The 22,310-nt window shown below is 54.5% G+C and overlaps 1 protein-coding gene across 2 annotated transcripts in view; it reads left to right on the plus strand.

Moving 5' to 3' along the window:
- The window catches only part of LARP1 (La ribonucleoprotein 1, translational regulator), a 42,162-nt gene extending 20,131 nt beyond the window's left edge, over positions 1 to 22,031 (plus strand). Inside the window, exons 3-20 of one of the 2 annotated variants that reach the window (XM_086621498.1) lie at positions 9,746 to 9,807; positions 11,439 to 11,504; positions 12,278 to 12,449; positions 13,043 to 13,174; positions 13,367 to 13,519; positions 14,210 to 14,372; positions 14,664 to 14,808; positions 15,018 to 15,192; positions 16,057 to 16,226; positions 16,606 to 16,959; positions 18,126 to 18,249; positions 18,878 to 19,083; positions 19,177 to 19,283; positions 19,630 to 19,781; positions 20,059 to 20,203; positions 20,444 to 20,553; positions 21,077 to 21,204; positions 21,792 to 22,031. In XM_086621498.1, coding sequence (XP_086477624.1) covers positions 9,746 to 9,807; positions 11,439 to 11,504; positions 12,278 to 12,449; positions 13,043 to 13,174; positions 13,367 to 13,519; positions 14,210 to 14,372; positions 14,664 to 14,808; positions 15,018 to 15,192; positions 16,057 to 16,226; positions 16,606 to 16,959; positions 18,126 to 18,249; positions 18,878 to 19,083; positions 19,177 to 19,283; positions 19,630 to 19,781; positions 20,059 to 20,203; positions 20,444 to 20,553; positions 21,077 to 21,204; positions 21,792 to 22,013 — 2,786 coding nt within the window. In that variant the 3' untranslated portion in view covers positions 22,014 to 22,031. The remainder of the gene's footprint in view (positions 1 to 9,745; positions 9,808 to 11,438; positions 11,505 to 12,277; positions 12,450 to 13,042; positions 13,175 to 13,366; positions 13,520 to 14,209; positions 14,373 to 14,663; positions 14,809 to 15,017; positions 15,193 to 16,056; positions 16,227 to 16,605; positions 16,960 to 18,125; positions 18,250 to 18,877; positions 19,084 to 19,176; positions 19,284 to 19,629; positions 19,782 to 20,058; positions 20,204 to 20,443; positions 20,554 to 21,076; positions 21,205 to 21,791) is intronic. The other variant, XM_086621497.1, reaches the window with a different exon arrangement.
- Positions 22,032 to 22,310: the final 279 nt, after the last annotated feature.

A 22,310-nucleotide genomic window follows, 5' to 3' on the forward strand; every position in this document is an offset into this window, starting at 1 on the left:
TTGCGTTCTGGTGCCCCAAGAGATGGGTCTGGATTTCTGCCAGGTGATTGCTTTGTCTTCCTTGGCCTCACAGGCTGAGCTGCCACTCTATCTCCTTTTGTTCCACCATGTTGAGGAGACAGATTCACAGCTGACCTGGTGCAGGCTTTGAGGGTGAGGTCCAGCAGTCACTTTGCAAGTGGCCACTACACAGGGCACATGCTGGTCCTGCAGATATCCCTCTGCAGAAGTAGCCAAAGCTGGGTACAGGAATCACAGTGGGGAGGAAGTAAGAATGGTGTTATTTAAATTACCTCATGCTCTCCTTTCTAGAAACCTATTCTCTGGCTGTCTTCTTTGAGATGATAGATTTTCCAGAGGCATGTTTTGTGCAGAGTTTGCACCTTTACCTTGTACGACCTGTTGCCCCGCTCCGTGCGTGGGCAGTGGGAGCCACACAGCCCCCTCCTAGACAGGGCGCACGTGTGGAACTGGAGGGTCTCGCAGCAGGCACTTGGCTCTCAATTCCTGTCTCTTGGTTGTTAAATATTTACAGTGAGATGTACCAGATGCTTCCCAGGAAGGGTTTTGTCAGCTTCCAAGTGCCCAGATGCAGCTGCAGAAGAGGATGACAGCCATTAAAGGGATCGCATCAGTGTGATGCCCTGGGTTAGGCAGCGACGCGGTGACCTCTTCTTGCTTGTGCTGTGGGCACTGCTGGTTGTGCTGTCTCATCGGCTGCAGCGGGATGCAGGTGGAGAGCACCCCTCTGCTGACGACAAGAGATTAATGGTATCTGGTCCTCAGGCTTTTTTTTTTTCTTTGAAGCTCTTCCACTGCTGTGGGAGAGGGAGCGGGTGATGCTCTTGGCTTTTGTTGCTGCACACCTTTTTTCTGGGACCTTCTCTCCGCAGTAGTGGCACACTGTGACTGGTACACGGCCGCCTTTGCTCCATCTCCCTTCTCAGCATGTCCATGTCTGTCTCCTTTGCCAAGCTGGCCTGCGGAAAGGGAGGGGTGGGCTGATCCAGGCGAGGCAAACTCTCATTGCCAGCCCTGAGTATTGCCAGCTCTGGGCTTGCAGAGGCTGGCAGCCACAGCGTCGCTGCTGAATGCCACCCCTGAAATGGTCACGCTGTTCAGGTTCCCAGTGTGGATCCTGTTTTCAAGATAAGGTCCGGGACCTTGGGCTGGGCCCTGTTCATTGCTCTTGGTGCTTATCAACTTTCGCCACTGACAAGGTGACCTGCTGCACAGTGCCGAGGATGGAGCGAAAGTGCCCCTGGCCCGAGCTGTGCCCTGGTCTGGGCCCCCCAGGGCAGCCCATGCATGTGCCACACCGGGCTCACTCCTGTGCCAATGTCCCCATCTTGATATTACAAATCCTGGTTGGATGAGGGACTTTCCGGGTACCGTGGAGGTAGGATCTCCGGAGGTTGGCAGGTTGGCTTTTCCAAGGGGGGGCCAGGGAGGGACAGGCTCGCTAGGTCATCGTTTTTCCAACTAAATATAGTTGCCTGTGCTTTCATAAGGCCGGGATTTTTGTGTCACGTGACTGTCTTATCCCTCCTGGACGGCAGTCGGTCAGAGTAGGGGATCGTGTGTCTGAATGGGTAATAATTAACTGTTAACTAGCTTTTCATTAGAGCCTGGCAGAGCGGTGCAGCACAGGTAAACGGGAGCTGAGGAAGCTGCTCCTGGTCCCTCCTGGAGGGTGGACACCCCTCTTTAATTTACAAATCAGTTGCCCCAAAAGGTGAGTGGGTTGGGGATTTTTTGCTGTGTTTTGTCGCGAGTCCTGCCATGCGTTGTGTGTCTGTCCTTGCCCTCCTGTAGTTCCTGCTCGTATCACCCCTCCCTCTCCCCCACCACTGATTTCTTAGGTCATGAACTATCAGCTGGTCTCCGAACCGTCTTGGAGGAAAGCCTGACCCTCCGGCTGCTCCAGAATTTGGCCTGCCTGTGTGCCCCTGGGCCCCTGCAGCCTTGCCCCAGGCACGCTTCGCTCCCCGTGCCGAGGTGTCCTTGCTGTGTCTGCAGCCCTGAGCGGCAGCTGGATCAACTTGTGCCTTTTCTCAGGGCCCCAGCCTGCCCGTGACAGACTGACACGGTGTTTGCCAGGGAGCACCACTGGCTTTTCCAGCCCCTCTCTCTAAACCATTTAACCTGACGGAGTGTTTGCAGGTGTCCTGGGAGGCTTTTCTCTCTTCCATGATGGCAGAGGAATTGCTGGCTATGCTTTCTGCTAGCTGGAGACTTGTCTGCACCAGACAAGCTGGGTCAGGCACTGGTGCTGGAGTAGCCTCTCCGCAGGGGTGTTGGGGGGGTGATAGGTCCCTTTTTCCCTGCTCAGGGAGAGCATGGTGGCTCAGCAACTGTGGGGGCCTGAGCCAGCCTGGCTCCCTCGTTTTGACAGTTTCTCTAGTCCCATCAGCTGGGTGACCTTGGCTGTGTCCCCAGTGCAATGTCTGCTGAGGTCTGCAAACCACCAGCTTTCCCAGCAGACACCCCTTAGTTTAGGGCTCGATTTTCCTTAGAAAACTGAGGAGGTTCCTGTGCCATCTTATTCTGCATGAGCCTGGCATCTCGGGGATCAGTGCAGTGGTGTGAGCATGGATCATGTGTCAAGAGTTTCCTAGAAATCCTCTTCAGGGAAGAGCGTTGCTTGAAAAGGCAGTGGAAGGATGTCAGTCACCCTTGAGAGAGTTCATCTGCTACCTTTAATAGTAGCTGTCTGTGCCAGGAAGAGCCCACCTCGCTCTCTCTGATGCTGTTAATGTTAGAAATGCCTGTCGGCGTTTCTTAACCTGCTCCTTCTGGAGTGTAGCTTGGCCACGCATTGGAAGAATTTCTATCTTGGATTGGGAGCTGCAGGGAGGATGGTTATGCATCTCTTTGGTAAGTCCAAACCCTTCTGCCCCTCATCTGCCCTGGAAATTAAAGTCAGACCCTGCAGATAACTTGTGTGTGCAAAGCTTGTAACGGTTCACATGCATTTAAAAAGCAATACTGTTCCTCAGCTCCCTGTGACCAGTGCGGTGGTAATGTCTGGTGCTCCTGCTTGCTCCGAAGGTCTCTGTGCAGGTCTGTGCTGCCTGTAGGGTGCTGTCAGCAGAGAGACGGGCTCTGCAAGTGTCTCGAGCTACTTTACCTCCCCCTGCTCCAGGGCTGTCTTGTGAGTATCAGCTGAGGGATGTGAGGGCTTGCGGAACTGGAAATAGAACTCGGGTGCCCACACCAGCAGCCCGTCACGGCACTGCCCAACATACTGTGTTGAACCTGCCTGCACCCCTGGCCTGTCTTCTGCACTTTTCCAGGCAAGCTCTCGAGCTCTTGGAGCTTGCCTAGGACACACAGGTGGGAGTGTTCTCATGCTCTCTGCAGAGCTGTCAGATGCCCTTTTTGAAGTTATTTTTAGTGAGTGATCTTTGCAGAAGTTGCAGAGCTTACATTGCAGAGAAGTGTAGGCAGCTCCTTGCTTCCTTTGCTGTTACAGTAGGGCTTGTAAGGTGGAGCTGTCTGCCGAGGAGCTGAGAATATTGCTTGGAAGGCTTTGAGCCATGGTGCCTGCAGCTTGTCTCTTGCTTCTGCTGAACAGGCTTCCCACATGCTTTACAAACCTCAATCCTGCTCAGCCATACAGCTTAAGGATCCGGTCTTCTGCTTGGTCCTGACCTTGCCCATTCTCCAGCAGTTTCTCGTGTATGCATAAGAAACTTCTGATATTGCAGAGGCATTGCAAATGCTCCTCTTACCTTTGTAGATAAGGCTGTGCTGCCAGATGGGAGCCGTGAGACCATGTGCTGCAAGGGACAGGGGCAACTGTGGTTCCCTGCAGTCCCCAGGAGCGGGTGGGAGCCCCTGTTGTGGAGACACTACTCCTTTATTGCTGGAAGATGTCCTTGTGATAGTGTCTCATTTAAAGCATCTCATTTAAAGCTGTTTGAGAACTCCATCCCAGTGATCCCTTGATTTCCCCCTCCCTGCGTGCACATCCGGCCACAACTGTGATTTGGTGGGAGGTAGAACCATAAAATTCTGCAAACCAAGAGGAGGTGCCCACTTTGCTCTGACCCTTGCGGTTTTGTGTACCTTATGCTGTCCTCAGCAAAACATGAGCATGCCAAGCAGTCAGTGCTATAAATCCCAGGCTTTTATGCTTGTGCATAGAGCAGCAGAGGCATACGTTTCCCATCTCAGTTAGACATTAGCTCTGACATGTGGTTGAGGCTGGTGCTTGGGGCTGGGAGCAGCTCCTTGGGAGGACGGGAGAGGTGGAAGCTGCTACTTGGTCTCTGGGGGTGTCTGCACCTCTCTCTGCACAGAGGGATGTTACCCAATGGCTCCCTGGGGAGAACAAGGTCCCCTCTGCTCTCTTGTGCTGAGCGTTCCCATCCGCCCATGCTTCCCAGCCCCATTACAGGGATGATGTGTTCCCCACTGCTGCTGTCTTGCTGATGAAGAAACGGGTGCAGCAACCCTGAGTGGTGGACAGAAAGCATTTGCCTGTCCCTCAGGGCTTTCTCTGCCTTTGTAACTTCAGGCTCTCTGTGGGATGGGCTCTCAACAAGAAAAACCTTCAGCACTGCCTGCAGCAGGCAGGCTGCTATCAGGAGGGGGGAAGGCTGTCGTTGACTTGGATCACATCTGGCCTGCAGGACTGATCCTGCAAATGTCTCTGGAGAAGGCATGGTGTTGGTGGGCACGAAGCTTACCAGCTGTGTCTTCTGATGGCTCAGTCAGGCTCAAATTCCAAGTCATGGAGTTTGAGTACATGGGCAGTGATGGGTGCCATGGGAGAACCTCTGAATCAATGCATTGCCCCTGCTGCTGTGTGGATCAGGCTGCCCTGGGAGAGAGCTTGCTTGAGACCTGGAGGAAGGACAGAGATAGGGTTGATGCCATGAGTTTCCTACATTGGCAAGGTGGGGACAACGCCTTCATGCCATTGTTCTCTCTTGGCTCCCTGGGTCTCCTTTGGGACCAGCAAGGGGATTCTTGCAGCCACGGTGGGGTCCTGGCAGGCTTGGCTGTGGCTGCTGGCTTTTGCTGGGTCCCTCTTTCTGGTGGGAATTGGTTTGCAGGTCAGTGCTGTCCCACCATGTCCTGTGCATTGTACCCCCCAGAAGAGACTCTCTTGCCCTCCTGTAAAGACTCTGAAGGAGCTAGCTGCCTCTGGGGGAAACAGCTAATCCTTGGGCTGATTATCACTGCCTGGACAATGAGCATGTATGTACAAATAGTGTGAGCAGGTAGTAGTCCTCTTAGGTGTAAGCTGTCTAAGGGTTTCTATCTTTACTCTTCTCAGAAGTTGTCATACCTGGGTGTCCTTTGGTTTCTCAGGAGGTTAATGGAATACCTCTTCCTTGCTGTGTCATTTTGGCTGGGCCATCATTCCTCCTCTTGCTTACAGCCTGCTCAGGGCTCAGCTTGCGCTTGCCCATGCCGCGCTTGCCCATGCCACGCTTGCTCTTTCTCACCTGGAGACCTCAAAGAAGCATTGCTGGTGCAGCTGTCCCCTAGTACTGAGTGTGGGCTGTGGTCCTCGTGTGCACCAGGACCATCCCAAGGAGTCCGGGAGGAGGGAGGGTCGTTCGGAGCCTGAGTGGTGAAGTGGATCCTGTGTGACTGCTGGGCGCATGGCCGGCTGTCCTGCGTGGCACCCTCAGGCTCCTGCCAGGGCTCTGGGGGATACCAGTTTGGCTCTCCAGCCCCAGCAGGACCTGCGACACAGAGCATGCGCCCCTGCCTTGGCCTCACCAGCACAAAGTCCACACTCTTGGCTTCCAAACCACCTTCATCAGCAGTTTCTCCTAGGTGCCAGACTGTGGGCTGGAGCGGCTCAGGGGCAGGCCGGCTCCTTTCTGTTGGCTTGGCTGCCAGGGAAGGAAGGGTGTGCTGTGTCAGGGCCGGAGCACAGGCTGGAACTGAGTGCTCTGCATTCCTGCAGGGAGCCTGGGCTGCCCTCAGAGGCTGTCTCAGCTGGTGCTGGGGTGCTCTGAGCTCTTGTCTACATTGGACAAGTGGTACACCAGGAGCAGGCATTACAGCTTTCTTGCTAGAGGTGTTTCTGCAGTAAAACACCAGGTCTCTACCCAGCCCTGCAGATTTATTCTACCTCTTCCTCTGCCTTCTCTAAAAATCCATTTCAAGCTGCACTGGATGTAAGACAAGGCAGGGAACCAGGCTGCAGACACTGGGTTTGATTTTCCCAGGTAAGGTAGTAAATATGTCTCCTAGGCTGAGCGCAGTGGTCCTAGGGCACGTGTCCCTCTCTCTGGGGCTGCTGTCACTCTGGCTGTCTGGTCCTTGTACAACGTTCTTCTCCTTCCAGGTATGAGGCATTTGCTCACCTGGATGCCCCTGTGAGCTTCCTGCCTCCAGGGCTTCTGTGCCACAGTGAGCCATGGGCTGGAAGGAAGCTTTGCCTTTCTTGATGTTTGCCAGGTGTGTCGGAGAGCAAGCGCCAAAAGCCAGGGAACACTTTGGCTGTGCCTTGGCCATGGAAGGAGTTTGCAGCACTGAAATTGGGGCTGGGGTGCTCCCACCTGTGCCTCGTCTCCTCAGCTGTTAACAACCTCCTCTTGGCTGGGCAACCCCACGGGCAAACGGTCTGGTTCTGGCTGCAGGCAGCAGATCAAAACTCGAGACCTGCTTTTCTGTTCCTGGCTGTGCCAGCATCTGCTCTGTGGCCGCAGGCAAAGCTGCTCCTTCCTTCCCTGCTCCCTGTCTGCTTGCCAGTCTCACACCACTAAAGCCCCAGCTCCCGCTGCAGCTGTTTTGTCTGTCCCCTTGCACAAAGGGGCCATTTTTTGTAGGCAGGCAAGACCAGTGGTGCTAGTGCAACTGAAAATTACTTGCTGCCACCAAATAAATGCAAAAGGAGGTTTGTGAAACGCCAAGAGGTCCAAGACATCTGTCTCAGCTATCAACGGGGGCAGTATCCAGTATCCCTTGCTAGCACTGCGTGTCTTGAGCTCCTCGGTGGGCGTGAGCAACACCCACTTGCTCCCTGTTTCCCAGGTCAGTGCAGTGACGAAGGGTGGCGGGGTTTTCCTGCAGCAGCTGTGGCAGGGAATCTTTTCAGCTGTGCATCACGAGATGTGTTGCTGTCCTTGTAGGAAGGCTTTATTCTGAATTCTCAGCACCTGGATTAGCCTAAATATGTTTTGAGTGGGTTGGGTTTGGGTTTGGTTTTTTAAACACTTGGGTTTGCTTGGAGTCTCTGCAAGGGAACATGAAGAGCGGTTTTGGTTTTGATGTCCAGGAGCTTGACTATGGAATGGTTTATGGGCTGGAGCTGGGGCCGTTGGCTAGCCTGGCGTGCCCTGGAGCATGCCGGGCTTGTACAGCTTCTGCTTGCCATGGCTCTTGGCTCTGCAGATGGTGTGTCTGTCCACTAGTGCAGTCACACGCCCTCCGACTCCTGCTGAGTCTGAGCTGTCTCCACCATGACTTGCAGATCTCGACTCTGTCCCCTGCCGCCGTGCGGGCCTGGCTGTGCTGCGCTCCCTGGAGCAGCCTCCCTGCCAGGCTGCAGCACTTTGCTTTGTGTTTTGTCTTCCGCAGCACTCTGCAAATGCTAATTAGTCTTCTCAGCACCTCAGCTAGATAAGGGATCCCTGTTCCTATCTCGCAGATAAGGAAAGCAGCAGAACTTGTTTCAAACAATCTCCTCCCTCCACAAAGATAATGGAGTCTGTGACACCCACACCTGCAGCCTGTGCCCCTGTGTCCTCTTTCACTAGAGGTTGTGAGGAGACTTCTCTTTGGTCCCCAAAAAAGCACAAGAGTATCTATGGCCGTGAGGCTCCCGAGCCGAAGCAGCTGGAGAAAAGGGCTGGATGCCATTGCTGCACACCCTGGGGCTGCAGCGCAGTGGGAGCAGGTGCTGGGGTGGGATGCTCACAGGGAGAGGGAGCCCTGCCCTACCCCTGCCAGGGAGATCGGTGCCTAATCAGGCTGCAGAGCAAGTTCAGTTATTTTTTTCTGCAGTGCCAGGCATGTCAGTGCTGTTGGAGCAGGCAGGGGTATTCTGTACCTGTGGAAAACTGGGCTCACTGCAGGTTTGTGCTGTAGCACTTGGTGCCTTTTGAAGCTATATTTAGTTGGTGACATCTGTGGGCGTTGAGTGGAGGATTTTAGGGGCTGTTCTGAAAGCACTTGCCCTTCCTGCGCTGCAGGGAATTTTAAAAGCCTCATGGCAAGCTTCGTGCCACGGAACTGGGATTCTCAATGAGGTGCACATGGAATAAATGAGGGACACATGGGACTGCTGCTGCTCTTGGGGGAGGCAGTGCAGGTGGGCTGGGACATCCTGGGGGGAAAGGGAGGATTTGAGGATCCAGCTTGAGAGCTTGGTCTCTCCCAGGGTGGAATCCCCACGCAGAAGCCTTAGGGGAGAGAACCAAGGAGGGGGAGCACATGTCACTCTGTCGTGCCGTGTCTGACTCTGCCGTATTGATGCTTCAAAGCGTCCAGCTTTCAGCAAGGCTGAGCCAGCAGCATGAATCACAGGTTTTGAGGCTAGGAAGGGGACTGGTTTTGATCATCCAGGCAAAGTTGTCCTGCCTTACACAGGAGATCAAAGCCAGCTTTGAGTGGAGCTGGGCCGGCTATTCAGGGTGTTTCCCAGGGCATCCACAGATAGACTGCCTTTCCTCAGGGCTATTCTCTTCACCTCCCTCCAACCCTCACCCCCCACCCTGGTCTGAGGTGCTTTTTTTTAAACAACTCCAGCAGAGTCAGCAGACATGCTTGCTAGCACCTGGCACAGGCTGCCCCTCAAGGCAGGGGCAGATGGGCTCTCCTTGCCCTGTGGAGTGCTGCTGTTGGGGAGGAGACCCTCATACCTGGTCCTTGCGGGGCTGGTTTGTGTTCAGCAGCGGTGCGCTGCTCTGTTGGTCTCTGTGCATGCTGTGTGTGAGTCTGCTCCTGATCCAGAGACCTTGCAGCTAAGCCTGAGAGGGAGAAAACAAGTTGAATTTCTTCTGCTTGTAAGGAGGTGGTGTGTGAGCAGGAGCCAAGACAGGTTATGGTGGGGCTGAGGTCTTGACTTGCTGCACGTCTTGTGTGAGGTCCGTGGTGGTGTGAACTCCAGCAGTTGCACTCTGATACCTTAAAACACCCCAGGGGCACTCAGGTGCCTAAATACTTTTGGCTGTAGTGGGATTTAGGCACTTCCCAGGTCTGGCTCCTTCTCTCTGTACATTCCCTCTCGTGAACCTGCTGCTCTGTGCTGGGATGCACTGGAGATCAAAGCACAAGACGAGCAGCACCCATGTGCCGCAGACTGTGCATCCCTCCGTCAGAGCCCTGCTCTGCTCCCTGGGGAGGGCCGGCCACATTGGTGCGGTGATGGGCCTTGCCTGTTCAAAGCCATATTTGTTTTGCTGTGTATGACAGCAGATCGAGTTCTGCTGGCGCTTCGCAGACTGAACTGAACTCCTGGCCACCCCTCTTCCGTGGCTGGCAAGGCCAAGAGGGGAGAGCTGAGCTAAGTCAGGGAGTGCCTTTCTGCAGCAGGACAGGATTAAAGCTCCACTTCTTGGCCACCTGGATTGATCAGGAGTTTTCTGATCTTGATGAGGCCCTTCTGAGACTCAAGTCAGAAGCTGGCTCTGTTTTCTGTTCACCTTTTGCTCTTAGCCCTCCTTTGCTGAAGGGGCAGCTAGCTTGCTTCCCACCTGCTTCCCTCCAGAGCTAATGCTTCTACAACCCTAGGCTGTGTTTTAACAATTTTGTTCTCTTCCTCGTCCTCTTGCAGAACATACAACTCCTGCGAAAGTGGTGAGGGCTGCCAACCCGAGACAGCGGAAAGGAAGCAAGGTAAGGCTGTGCCTGCTGTCCCCCTCGCTGGCCTCCAGCTTCTGGTGCAGTTGTCAGTGCTGCATGAGCATCCTGAGGGTCTGGCGAGCAGACTGCTTCCTTTGCAAGCCTGATTGTGGAGAGATTGACATGCTGACCTGGCTGGTTGCAAAAATGTGGAGGAGAACATACTGATTGTCCAGTGTTTTAGTGGTCTTGTGTGCTGCTTGGAGTGGTTTTCTGCCCAGCTAGGCCAGAGGAGACAAACTCGCCTCCCCTCTTGCAGAGAGGCACTTGGAGCGCAGTCCTGGATGTGGAAAGCCTCTCCCCCCACCCTGAGAACACTCCAAGTCCCTTGTGGGCTTAGCCAGTGCCCTGCTTTGCAGTGCAGACAGGGCGGTGGTGTGATAGAGTGGTGTGTCCGCAGGTCCTTTCTTCCCTGTGCAATCTGTTCTTTCCTGGCACACAGAGAGCCAGGGTAATTGATTTCAAACAAAGCAACTCTTTCGGAGGAACCAGGGCAATCTGTTACAAGAGATCGACATGTGATGTAGGGACAGTTGCTTCTGAGGATGTTTCTTGCAGCTGGGGCACAGCTAAGGACACGCACTGTTGGTGTTGGCTCCCAGCAGACAGTGAAGACACATCTGAAACTTCATGTGACTTTTCTTATCTGTTCCATCTCATGGAGACGAGGGCCCTGGGGATGGAAGGTGCTCCTGTCTGAGAAACAGGCATGGCCCTGGACTGGAAGTGGTTTTTCCAGGAAACCTGCCTCCTGGGGAGAGGAGCATGGCACCTGAATGTGGAGATACAGTCTCCTGAGGGACTCGGTGACTCCAAATTAATTTAGAAATAATAACCCCACAAGCGCAAGGAGAAGTTTCTGTGCCCAGATAAGCTCAGTGCCCAGCCATGATTCACTGTGTACCTGAGCAGCTGTTCGGGTCCTTTCTTTCCTCTCTGTCCTGCCGGTCCTCTGAAACCTGGGAGAGAGAGAAATGGTGGTAGTGACCAGGTCATTTATTCAGCAGAGAAGGGACTAATGGTCCCTGTGTGGCCATGGAGTGTGTGGAAGGAGAGAGGTCCCATGACCATTGCATACCTGCTTGAATTTTCCCCCCAGTTCTACTACGTGGTCCCTCACTTTGTTGTTGCCAGCACTTGGTTGCTCTTGGGCACTCCAGCAGAGCCATGCCTGGCTGTAACCTGCCACTAGGTGGAGGCAGCTTCTTTAATGGGATGTAGTTGCTTCAGGTGGATTTAGGATGCTGAAAGCTCTGTGCTTTCCCTGTCCAAGGGGCGGTGCCTATGATGAGTGAGTTACTGTGACCAACTTGGTGCCAAATGCTGCCGCTGGGGTAAAATGTTTGGTGCGAGTTTACAGGGCTGGTGGCAGCCTCATTACAATCCCTGATAGACATAAACTTACCTGCAGTTATTTGGGATTAATTTGAGGGCCCTGCTTGGGTGGGGAGAGGGGCTGTGTATGTGGAGTTTGAGTGTCACCCCAAACCTCCTGGGGACGCCGATCTGCAGGACGCCGGTGGGTGGTGGCTGTAACAGTGTGGCTGGAAGGGCTTCTGGCTGCTGATGCGGGAAACAGTACCTGCAGCTTGTGCACTAATGAGACCTTTCTCTTTGGATACAAGGTTGGTGACTTCGGTGATGCCACAAATTGGCCGACACCTGGAGAAATAGCCCACAAGAGCGTCCAGGTGAGAAGGCAAAATCACTCCGGTGAGCAAAACAAGGCCCTTGCAGACCTCCCCATCCCTCTGGAAGCGCTGGCTGAGCCAGGACATTTGGGGTGCTGAGTGTCAGTGTGGAGGCAGCCAGGAATAGCATGCAGGGGATTTCCTTTTAGGGCTGCCCTGTGCATTGAGCTCCCTCTCTCAGTGCTATTCTGGGAGCCTGGAGCTCAGTCTAAAGCCCTGGGCTGAGTGAAGTAGGTAGAGCAGCTTCCAGACCTGCTCCCCTCAAGGCTGGTCAGTGCAAGAAGGGGCCTGGGTGAAAGCCAGGACTTCACAGGAGAAACTGAAAACACGTGTGAGAAAGGGCTGATGTGCCCGAGGGGCACGGCCTTCCTCCTGCTACAGACGTGGGAGTTGTTGAAACCTTTCTGTTTTTGAATGCTGCTTTGCCAGCTCCTGGATGGCTGTCAGGGCATGAGAGTCACTTGCCCTTTTGCCATTGGGGCAGTCCGGTCCCTTCTAGGACATCTCCATCCAGGAGCACCACATCTTCCTGGCAGTCCATATCAGTAACTTCTGTGCCTCGAGTTTGTATCTCTCAGCTTGAGCACTTCCCAGCATCTGTAGAGGCCCTTGCCTGCTCAGCTGAGTTTCCCCAGGAACAGGACAGCTCTGGGAGTAGGGATGCTCCCAGCCTAGGGCAAGGTCCTCCTATTCCTACTGGGACAGCTGGAACCTGCCTCCAGCTCTTCATTTCTCCCACCTCTCACATCTTTCCTGCACTGGTGTGTCTCCAGCAGCCGCACAAAGCACCATCCCTCCGGAAACTGCCTGTCAAGAAAGACATGAAAGAGCAGGAGAAGGGGGATGGGAGTGACGGCAAAGAGAGCCTGAAAACCAAATCAGATGAGTCCGGGGAGGAGAAGAATGGCGACGATGACAACCAGAAGTCAGCCCAGAAGAAGAAAGGTAAGGCAGGACCTGACAGGGACAGTACTCCAGGCTCAGCCTGTCTCCTTCTCTACGACCCACAGCCAGGTGGATGTGTCCACCGCCTTGCCTGGGGGCCTTGCTGTGGGACGTGGTCTCAGTGCAGAGACAGCTGTGGTGACAAGGTGTTTGCAGGCTTCAGTGACGTTCTGGTGGGGGTAGGTGGAGCAGTGGTGTCTTGTGTGTCTGTCTAGAGAGCATGGCAGTAGTCTGCTCTCTCACATGCACTCTTTGGTGGCACAGAAAAGCCTCTGACTGTGGCTGCATCAGCCATGGTTGACATGTGGGCTCCGTCTGCTTGAGCCTTGGCAGGCAGAAAGGGGCAGAGGAAGGACAAGTGCCGTGAAGGAGCAGGGGAGTTTTATGTCATGTCCCTCCATGACCAAGAGTCCTGATCAGAGCCTTTCCACATCCAGCAAGTCCTGAAGGGATGTTTGAGAACAGGGTTGGTCCAGAAGGTCCCCCTGCTTTCTCTCCTCCATGTGTGGGGACTGTGTGGCAAGAACGGGCTGCGGGGGAGGAAGCAGATGCTCTCTGAACCTGTGTCACACCCAAACCCTGTCCTTTTGCAGGCAACAAACACAAGTGGGTCCCTTTGCAGATAGACATGAAGTCAGAGGTGCCTAGGGACAAAACGGCTTCTCGGAACAACCGGCAAAACGAGCAGCACAGGCACCCCTCCAACAACCGCAGCGAGCTGAAAGGTGGGGGCTCGGGCTGGGGACCTGCTATCCCTGCCCTGGCTGTGGGGCAGAGCAAGCCCTGATGCCCAGGCACAGCACAGGGCAGTGGGCATGCTTCCTGTCTTCAAAGGGCTCCGGTGCAGAGGGCTTGCTCCAGGGAGGTGCTTTCATCCTGTAACACTCCTCCTGCCTCTCTTTCCCTGTCTGCTGCAGGCTGGCACCCGGACAACAAGCACGAGCGCAGCTGGCAGGACCATGACGAAACCTCCAGCGTGAAGAGTGAGGGAGGAGCCGTGCGAGGGGCCTTCCGGGGCCGTGGCCGGGGCCGCGGCAGAGGCCGGGGCCGTGGCAGAGGAGGTGAAGACTGTATGTGTGCTCTTGTGACAGCAGGGAGAGAACAGGGCACATGCCGAAGTGTGCAGGGCTCTGTGTGTGTGTGAGACCTGGGGCTCCAGAGCAGGCTGGGGAGGGCAGAGCATTGTAGGGATACAGGGAAATACTGTGGCAGGTCATTGCAGCTGATACGTTGAGCTGCTTTTAATAAAAACAAATTATTTTAATAAAGGCAGATGTCTTTCTGCTACTCAGGACAAGCTCTTCCGCCTGTTTTCTGCCTCTTACAGTATCCCTGCGTGCAGCGCAGGCGTTGAAGCATGCTGATACTCTGTGTAGGCTTTGTCATGTTGACAGCTAAGCAGGAGTCTTGGCTTGGATGAGGAAGAGCATCTGCGCTGGCATTTGACAGGACAGTGTCTGTGCTAATCCTGACACAGCTTCAGTGTAGGGCCTTCATGTGTCACCTGGGCTGCCCCTTTGCTTCTGAGTAAGAGGGCTCCTGGCCTCTGTTTGGCTTGGTGTGTTGAGGCTTTGCTGGGATCCCTTCTGCATGAAAGGCTCAGAGCAGGAGGATGAGGGATGTGGATCAGTGGGCTGCCATGGGAGCCCCAGGAACAGTGCAGAGGGAGCTATTTGTTCATGAGTTCGGCCCCATCTGGCAGCACAGCCCGTCTAGCAGATCTCAGGGGCTCTGTGCTGACCCTTACTGATGTCCCACAGGGCACTTTGACTACCAGTATGGGTACCGGAAATTCGAGGGCTCGGATGGTTCCCGCACCCAGAAGTATGCTAGCAACATCACTTACTACTTTGACAACATCAGCAGCGCCGAGCTCTACAGTGTGGACCAGGAACTGCTCAAAGACTACATCAAGCGGCAGATGTAAGCACCACCTCTTCTCCTTGTCTGAGTGTTGGTGGTGGGATGTTCACAGATGCCCTCTCTGGTGGCTGTGTAGCTCATCCTGTGGGTAGGGTTAGAGCCAAGGTGTGTTGACTCTGTGCCACGCATCTTACAGCACCCGCTTGCCTCAAGTCTGGGCTCCCTGGGCTGCCTCTCTTCAGCCTCCCAGTAGCAGAAGTGGGAGAGGGGACAGAGGGAAGATTATTTCCTTGAGGATGCCCAGAGGAAAGTGTCTTGGAGCTTCGTCTCACTGTTGTGTTGTCTATACAGAGAATATTACTTTAGCGTGGACAACCTGGAGCGAGACTTCTTCCTGCGTCGCAAGATGGATTCAGATGGATTCCTTCCCATCACCTTGATTGCCAGCTTCCACCGGGTGCAGGCACTGACCACTGACATCAGCCTCATCATCAAGGTGAGGGCAAGGAAAGATGAATTTTCCATATTATTCTTCTCACCACCCCTATCTGAGGCCTGCTTTCTAGATGGGCTATGGGTGAGGTGCAGGTGGAGCCTTCCCATGTCCCTGAGTTGCTTCGTCCTCCTAGAGAGGAAGGGCTGGGGCTGAGCTGTTCAACGTGCCAAGACAGGGCCCTAAGTTAACTGAGTATCACTTGGTTCCAGGCTCTGAAGGACAGCAAGGTGGTGGAAATTGTGGATGAGAAGATCAGGAGAAAAGAGCAGCCAGAAAAATGGGCTCTGCCTGGCCCTCCTATGGCAGACTACGCACAAACAGACTTCTCACAGTTCATCAACTGCCCTGAGTTTGTGCCCCGGCAAAGCTTCCAGAAAGAGACAGGTGAGCACGGTGGGAATGTGGAAGGATGTGTTGTGGGATGCAGTGTTGATACTGCAACAGGACTGAGACCCTGAGAGTCAGGAGTGTTCCCCAGGGCAAGGCTCTGCTGTTTCCTTTCTGCTTGGTGGTGGGAGCTGGTGTGGTCTCTGTCTTCAGACCCATAGAGCGCTGCTGCCTCTGTACGTGGGGAATATGAGAGAGACTGAGTTGGCTTTTCTCTGCAGGGCTGAAGGGATTCAGGGAAGGTCAGTCTTGCTGGAAGTCTGTTGGCTGTGCCTGGAAATACTGTACCACTGCTGGGCAGAGCAGAGGACACTCATGAACCCAACTTTTCCTTAATGGGTTTGGCACAAATAGGGCAGCAGGCATGGAGCTGTCAACTGAGCGCTGGGGAAGGATCTGCTGTCCTTCGTGGGCTGCCCCATCCTTTTGCCACTCAATCCCGTGGAGGGTGGCCCAGGGCTAGGTCTGAGAGGCCAAGTGTAGGATCTTCTTGGTGCTGTTGTGAGAGTTTTGGCAGGAGAAGATCTGTTACTACTGGCTCCAGGCTGTCTTGGAAAAGTTTCCCTGAGAGCAGCAGTCACCACCTGCTTTGGGGCTCTGCGTGTCTGGGATACTGTCACCTGTGGAGGAGCTCTGTGGCCACCACTGGCATCACAGCCTTAACTGGACACTTACCCCACTTCCTGAGCACTTCTGGGCAATGTGCTTGTAAGCCTTGGCCACTGGATGCTAGCTAGTCTCGCAAGCTGTGCCATGCTGCCAAAATAACTCCCTTTTTCATCAGGTGCTTTTACGTACACAACCCTCCAGGCTCCCTCCCTCCCTCCCTCTAAAGCACCCTGTGACCCTTGTTGACTCTAGAGTCCGCTCCTGGCTCCCCACGTCCCGCCAGCCCAGTCCCCACCAAAACTGAGGAGGTCAGTAACCTGAAGACGATGCCCAAGGGCCTGTCCGCAAGTCTGCCAGACTTGGATTCAGAAACGTGGATTGAAGTGAAGAAGAGGCCTCGCCCCTCTCCAGCCAGGCCCAAGGTAGGTGGTAATGTAGGAGCTGTTAAGGTGGGTTGTCTGGGTGACTTGAATCATAAGTAGGCAGGTTTCAGATCAAATAAGATCTGTTGGTCATGGGAATGATATCCTAGTCTCTCTTGGCCCCATCTGAACCCCTTTGGAGCTACTTCTCAGTGGTGTAAATAAGGGGTTCTCCCCAGATGGACAGCTTCTGGCTGTGGGTAAGGAAACATGGGGCAAAGATTAGTGCTCTTGTAGAGCTCGAAATTCCTGACTTCAGGTGTCATACTCTGCTGTGTTGGGGATAAATATAGCTCTGTAACATGCTTGGGTCTCCAAGCAGTAGGCATGTGCTGTTATGTGGTCTATGCCCTGTGACACCCTTGGCCCTCTACTGTAGAAACCAGAGGAATCAAAGACACCACAGAAGCAGAAGGACCAAGATGAACCCGAGGAGCTAGACTTCCTCTTTGATGAGGAGATGGAGCAGATGGATGGCCGCAAGAACACCTTCACTGACTGGTCAGATGAAGATTCGGATTACGAGATCGACGATCGGGACGTGAACAAGATTCTCATCGTGACACAGACGCCTCCTTACCTGCGCCGACATCCTGGTGGGGACCGGACTGGCAACCACACATCCAGGGCTAAAATGAGCTCAGAGCTTGCCAAGGTGATCAATGATGGGCTGTACTACTATGAGCAGGACCTGTGGACAGAGCAGTTTGAGCCGGAGTATTCGCAGATCAAGGTGAGAGCAGCTGATCCAAGAAGGGAGTGCATGTGGGCGCGGGGCTTCTCACAGGGAGCTTTGTGTGTAGCAGACGGGTGCCTTGGTGGGGTGAGGTGGAAAGGGTGGTACAGCAGATTACAGCCCACTCATGGGGTAGAGCTAATCCAAGATTAGTCCTCTTGTTGAGCTCAGAATTCCGGACCCTCAGTGCCATGCTCTGCTGTGTTGGTGATAAACACACCTCTGTAATGTTGGCATAAGGCTGCAGCCAGGTAAACAAAGTGCTGGTAATGAGATGACCTGGAACATGGGGTACGTTGCTCCGCTGTCTGACAAGGTCTTGGCAGGCAGTGCCATGTCTGTGGAGGGAACTGGCTATCTCTGCATTGTCCATAGTGCCCAGGGGCTCCCTGGCACGGTCCCTTGGAGATTGCACTTATGTGGGACATGTTCATTGATGACCAGGCTGCACTCGGTGTGTGCTCTTCTCTGCTTTGCTGCCAGTTTGCATAGAATTGGGCTTTTTATAGAAAGCCCATCTGCCACTTTGAAACATTTGAGTCCCAACTTGGTGACTCTAATGGTTGAGCACTTGCCTAGGCTTGTTCAGCAACTGAAGTTATTTTGGCTGCAAGATGGGATGGCCCAGTGGAGCAACCAGCTGGGCTCAGTGTTCTCATGTGTGGTACCTGGCACATTGCTGAAGCAGTGCTGTTCTTGGAGGTGGCAGAAGCTTGAGGGCGTGGGGAGAGCAGATAACAGAGGGACAGTGTGTGCTGGGCTAATGGGCCCTTAAAATACATGGGAGCATGGTGCCCCACTGCTGGATGGCTTTAAGGATGCAAGGAGGTGGTGGGGAAGCGATGGAGTCCTGACTGACGCAGGCTGGTAAAAGCCTGATAGAAGCAAGCGGTGGTTAGTGGAGCTGCCTTCTAGGATCCCTGAAAGCTTGGGAGCAGCAAGTGGCTCAGATCTGGCCCATGCAGGGCCCTGTTTTCTGTCTGCTGCATCTCCCCTTCCTGCCTCTGTGCAGCATGTCACCCTTCTGGGCAGAGGCCCCGTGGCTGCACTTGGAGCCCAATATTGTGGCTGTCACACAAGGAGAGCAGTGGTCACAATGAGTTGATGGGGTGAGGGCAGAAGAGGGCAGGCGGTTGCTTCATCATCTTCCTCTTCCAATGCAGCAAGAAGTGGAGAACTTCAAGAAGGTGAATATGATCAGCAGGGAGCAGTTCGACACCCTGACCCCAGAGCCCCCTGTGGATCCAAACCAGGAAGTCCCTCCTGGTCCCCCCAGGTTCCAGCAAGGTAAGAGGCAGGGATCACGAATGGGTGGAATGGGATTTGTCACAGTTCTTTCTGGTGAAACGTCCTCAGAGCTTGGGTAGCAGCTGGGAAGAAGGAATTTGGGCCATAGGCGTGTGGGATTATCCTTCACAGAGCAATGGTCTTCTCCTAGTTGAATGTTTTGAGGCTTCAGAATAGGAGGACCAAAAGCAGAGTCACAGTTGAGCGAGGAAAGTTTGGTAGACTTTGATGTAGCCTAGACTTTGATGTATGTCTTTAGATGTAACTTTCTGCTCAGACCCTCTCTGAGTACCTGGAAGGCAGCTGTCTGCTGGGACTTGCTTGCCTGTGCATGGCAACTGGTGCCCTGTTTTTCTCCTGGGAATGGGGGATTCGTCTCTGCTGTTAGCCACTGGGAAGCGGATACCTCGTGGGATCCCTGGAAACTCAGTCTTTGGACCTGCTGCTAGGTTTGGGCTGTCTGGCCAGGCTGGTGACGTGACGGATTTGAAGCTACATAGGGCTGGGATGTGTTCTTGCACTTCTGCCTCTGCTGCTTCCCATCTGTCAGATGAGTGTCCCTTGGCTGTAGTGATGCTCTTGTGCTTAGAGCTCAGCTTGACCCGGGATGGGGGCTTTCTCTCTGCAGTACCTACAGATGCTTTGGCTAACAAGTTGTTTGGAGTCCCTGAGCCTTCAACTATCGCCCGGTCTTTGCCTACAACTGTACCAGAATCACCCAACTACCGCAACGCCAGGACCCCCCGGACCCCTCGCACGCCTCAGCTGAAGGACCCGACGCAGACACCCCGATTTTACCCGGTGGTGAAAGAGGGCAGGACGATAGATGCCAAGGTGGGACCAGGGCTGGGGTGCAGGATGGGAGCTGGATTTTCCCAGCTGGGGCCTGGAGAAGGGGACACGTCCCTTACACACCATGTCTTGCAGACTCCGCGGAAGAGGAAGACGAGGCACAGTTCAAACCCCCCGATGGAGTGCCACGTGGGATGGGTGATGGACTCTCGGGAGCACAGGCCCCGAACTGCTTCCATCAGGTACCAGACATGAGAAGCCAGAAATGGGAAAGGGAGTTTGTGTGGGAAGGAAGGGGATAAGGCAATGTCTGATCTTGCAGAGGAGGCCGCCTGTTAAGTGGCTGCAGACAGGGCTGGGACCTAACTTGTTCCCCCTGGAAGGAACTGAAGCTTTGGAATAACAAGATGAGACTTAGCTGGGAACATTTGTTCCCTTCCTAGTAGGATACCCCCTGGCTCAGGTCCCAGACCCAGAGTAGATAGTCACAGGGCATCAGTGGGACCAACAGATAAGTGGAGGGTGAGACACAGGGTGGAACATGACCCGATTCTGCTGTCAGCATTGACGGGAGTCTCTCACGCTCAGCTCCAGCCCCTCTGAGGGGACTCCGGCTGTCGGAAGCTACGGCTGCACCCCACAGTCCCTGCCCAAGTTTCAGCATCCTTCGCATGAGCTGCTCAAGGAGAACGGCTTCACACAACACGTCTACCACAAGTACCGTCGGCGCTGCCTTAACGGTAGGGGTGCCTGCGCTGCGGGGCATGGGATGGGGCAGAGCATGCTCTGCTGCATCGGGGGGGCTGGGTATGGTGGCAGAGCACACACGTGGAGATAAACAGGGTCCTACAGGACAGCCTTGCTGGTAGCTGATGTTTCCCCACAGCCTGTGGCGAGCATGGGCTGTGGCTCAGGGTGTCCAGCACTGAGGATGGGTATAGTTACAGGGCCCTCCTGTGCAGAGCTGGCTCCCTGGGAGAGGATCTGCCTTGTAATCAGCCCCTCTCCCCGAAACAGAGCGGAAACGACTGGGCATTGGTCAGTCCCAGGAGATGAACACGCTCTTCCGGTTCTGGTCCTTCTTCCTCCGAGATCACTTCAACAAGAAAATGTATGAGGAGTTCAAGCAACTGGCTGTGGAGGATGGGAAGGAGGGATACAGGTAGGTCAGGAGTGGCAGAGTGGCCTTTCCTGGGAGGGGAACGAGGGAAGAAAGGTTTGGCCTTTTGCAGGGCTCACACCAGAACCAAGGCAGCATCTCTACCTTGCTTGAAGGAGGGACCAGGGCCACCCTCAGTCACCTCCTGCTGTTGATACGCAGCAGGGCTCTTGCCTCAAGAGCCTCTCTGCCCGAGCGTTGTGTGCATCAGCGTCCAAGCACCATGTGCTGCTCTGTTCCCAGGTACGGTCTGGAGTGCCTTTTCAGATACTACAGCTATGGGCTGGAGAAGAAATTCCGGCCAGACATATTTAAGGACTTTCAAGAAGAGACGATCAAAGATTACGAAGCTGGTAGGTGTTTCTTTTGGGTTCCCGTTGGCAGCGATGTAACCCAGCTGCATGGCTGCCCCTGGGCCTCTTCCTATGACTTTGGGGAAGCTGTATAGTGCTCTGTGTTAATGTGTGCAACAGGGACCAGCTGATGTCCTGTTCTCTCGCTTAATGGGAGAGGGTTGAGTGGACGCTCACCAGCCTGAAGACTGCTGAGGGGATGGAGGGGGACGGTGGGAAGCTGTAGCTCTCCCAAAACGTTTCTCTAGAGGCACCAGTTTCTCTAGGATTTCCTAAGGCCTTGCAGTGGCTGAGCCTTGTCACCACCAGGTCAGCTGAGCCTGGGGGCATCCCCTGTCAAGAGGGCTACCCAGTACTGATGTGGGTTGTTTCCCTCCAGGTTCTCCATCTTGCTTCGGTTATGCCCACCAGTGGGACAGGAGGGTCTTTGGGGCAAGCAGTGGGGAAGCCTGGAGGAAAGGGTTCTGACATCTGGTTTGATTTTTGTCCTGCTGACATCTGGTTTGGTTTTCCCCACCTCCAGGACAGCTCTATGGGCTGGAGAAGTTCTGGGCCTTTTTAAAGTATTCCAAAGCCAAAAATCTGGACATTAACAGCAAACTGCAAGAATACCTCAGCAAGTTCAAGCGCCTCGAGGACTTCCGAGTGGATGTGAGTAGATACAATGCCTGCACCACACTGATGGCCCCTGCAAACACCCCTTGGCCCCCTCAAAGGACAGAGGGTTTTGGGGGCTGGTCCCCAAGCAGTGCCAGGCAGGGGAAGTCGGTGACACCTAGTGTCATGCCCTGTCATTGCAGCTGGGCCATCAACAAACTGCAGGGTTTGAATGTTGCAAATCGACTTCAGAGCAGTTCTCAGGGGAATTGGACGAGTCCATCTTCCCTGACGAGCTGAGGAGGGAGGAGGAAAGTGAGCCTTGATGGCTTGAGTGGAGCCAGCATTGTATGGAGCTTTGGCTCTCGGACTTCTGAACTGTGCTCTTGTGTGGGAAGGAGGTGCCTAAGAGCAAGGTGTCACCCTTGTGCTTGATTGGCAGTCAGTCAGTCTGTCTGTTAGCAAATCTGGCAGTGATAGATTTGGAGAGGAGAGCGGCTGTGTGCCTGGGACGCGTATGTGTGTTCCTTGTGGGTCAGGGAGAGAGGTTGCAACTGGAGATTTGCAGGAAGGCCGTTCTCTGATCCAGGGGGAGGGCATTTGGAGGAGGCTGTGCTGATACCGGGGTGCTTCTCTTCCAGCCACCCATGGGGGAGGAAGGTGGACACAAGAGATACGCTACGACGTCAGGGGGAGATGGCAGGAAGCGCTATCCATCCCAGTCTTCCAGCAAAACGGTCAGCCAGTGCCCATCCAGCCAAGCCCACACTTCGCCCAGCCAGCCTGCACAAGAGGATGCCAAAAACCTGAGCCAGCAATCCCCTGCGCCGTCAGCTGCAGAATCGCAGACAGTGGGGAAGTAGAGGCTGCAGCGTCTGCTTCCTGCCAGGGGGTGGGGTGGGTTGGTGGGGGACTGGCTTGGAGAAGGGGAGACGTGAGGGGGTGGGACAGGAAGGGAGCTGGCAGGTGGGTGCCCAGGAATAGGCTGCTTGGGAGAAACTTCAACGCACACAATTTTTTCTCTTGTGGCTGGAAAGCAAAGACGATCTGCATCTAAACCACCATTTTGCTATTACAACCCTGACCAGAGCCAGACCAAGTCCCAGCAGACCCACTTTTTGCTTTCATTTCCCTCCCCTCCTGTGCACACACTCATGTCT

Source organism: Tauraco erythrolophus, chromosome 16, assembly GCF_009769465.1.
Source record: "Tauraco erythrolophus isolate bTauEry1 chromosome 16, bTauEry1.pri, whole genome shotgun sequence".
Lineage (NCBI taxonomy): Eukaryota > Metazoa > Chordata > Aves > Musophagiformes > Musophagidae > Tauraco > Tauraco erythrolophus.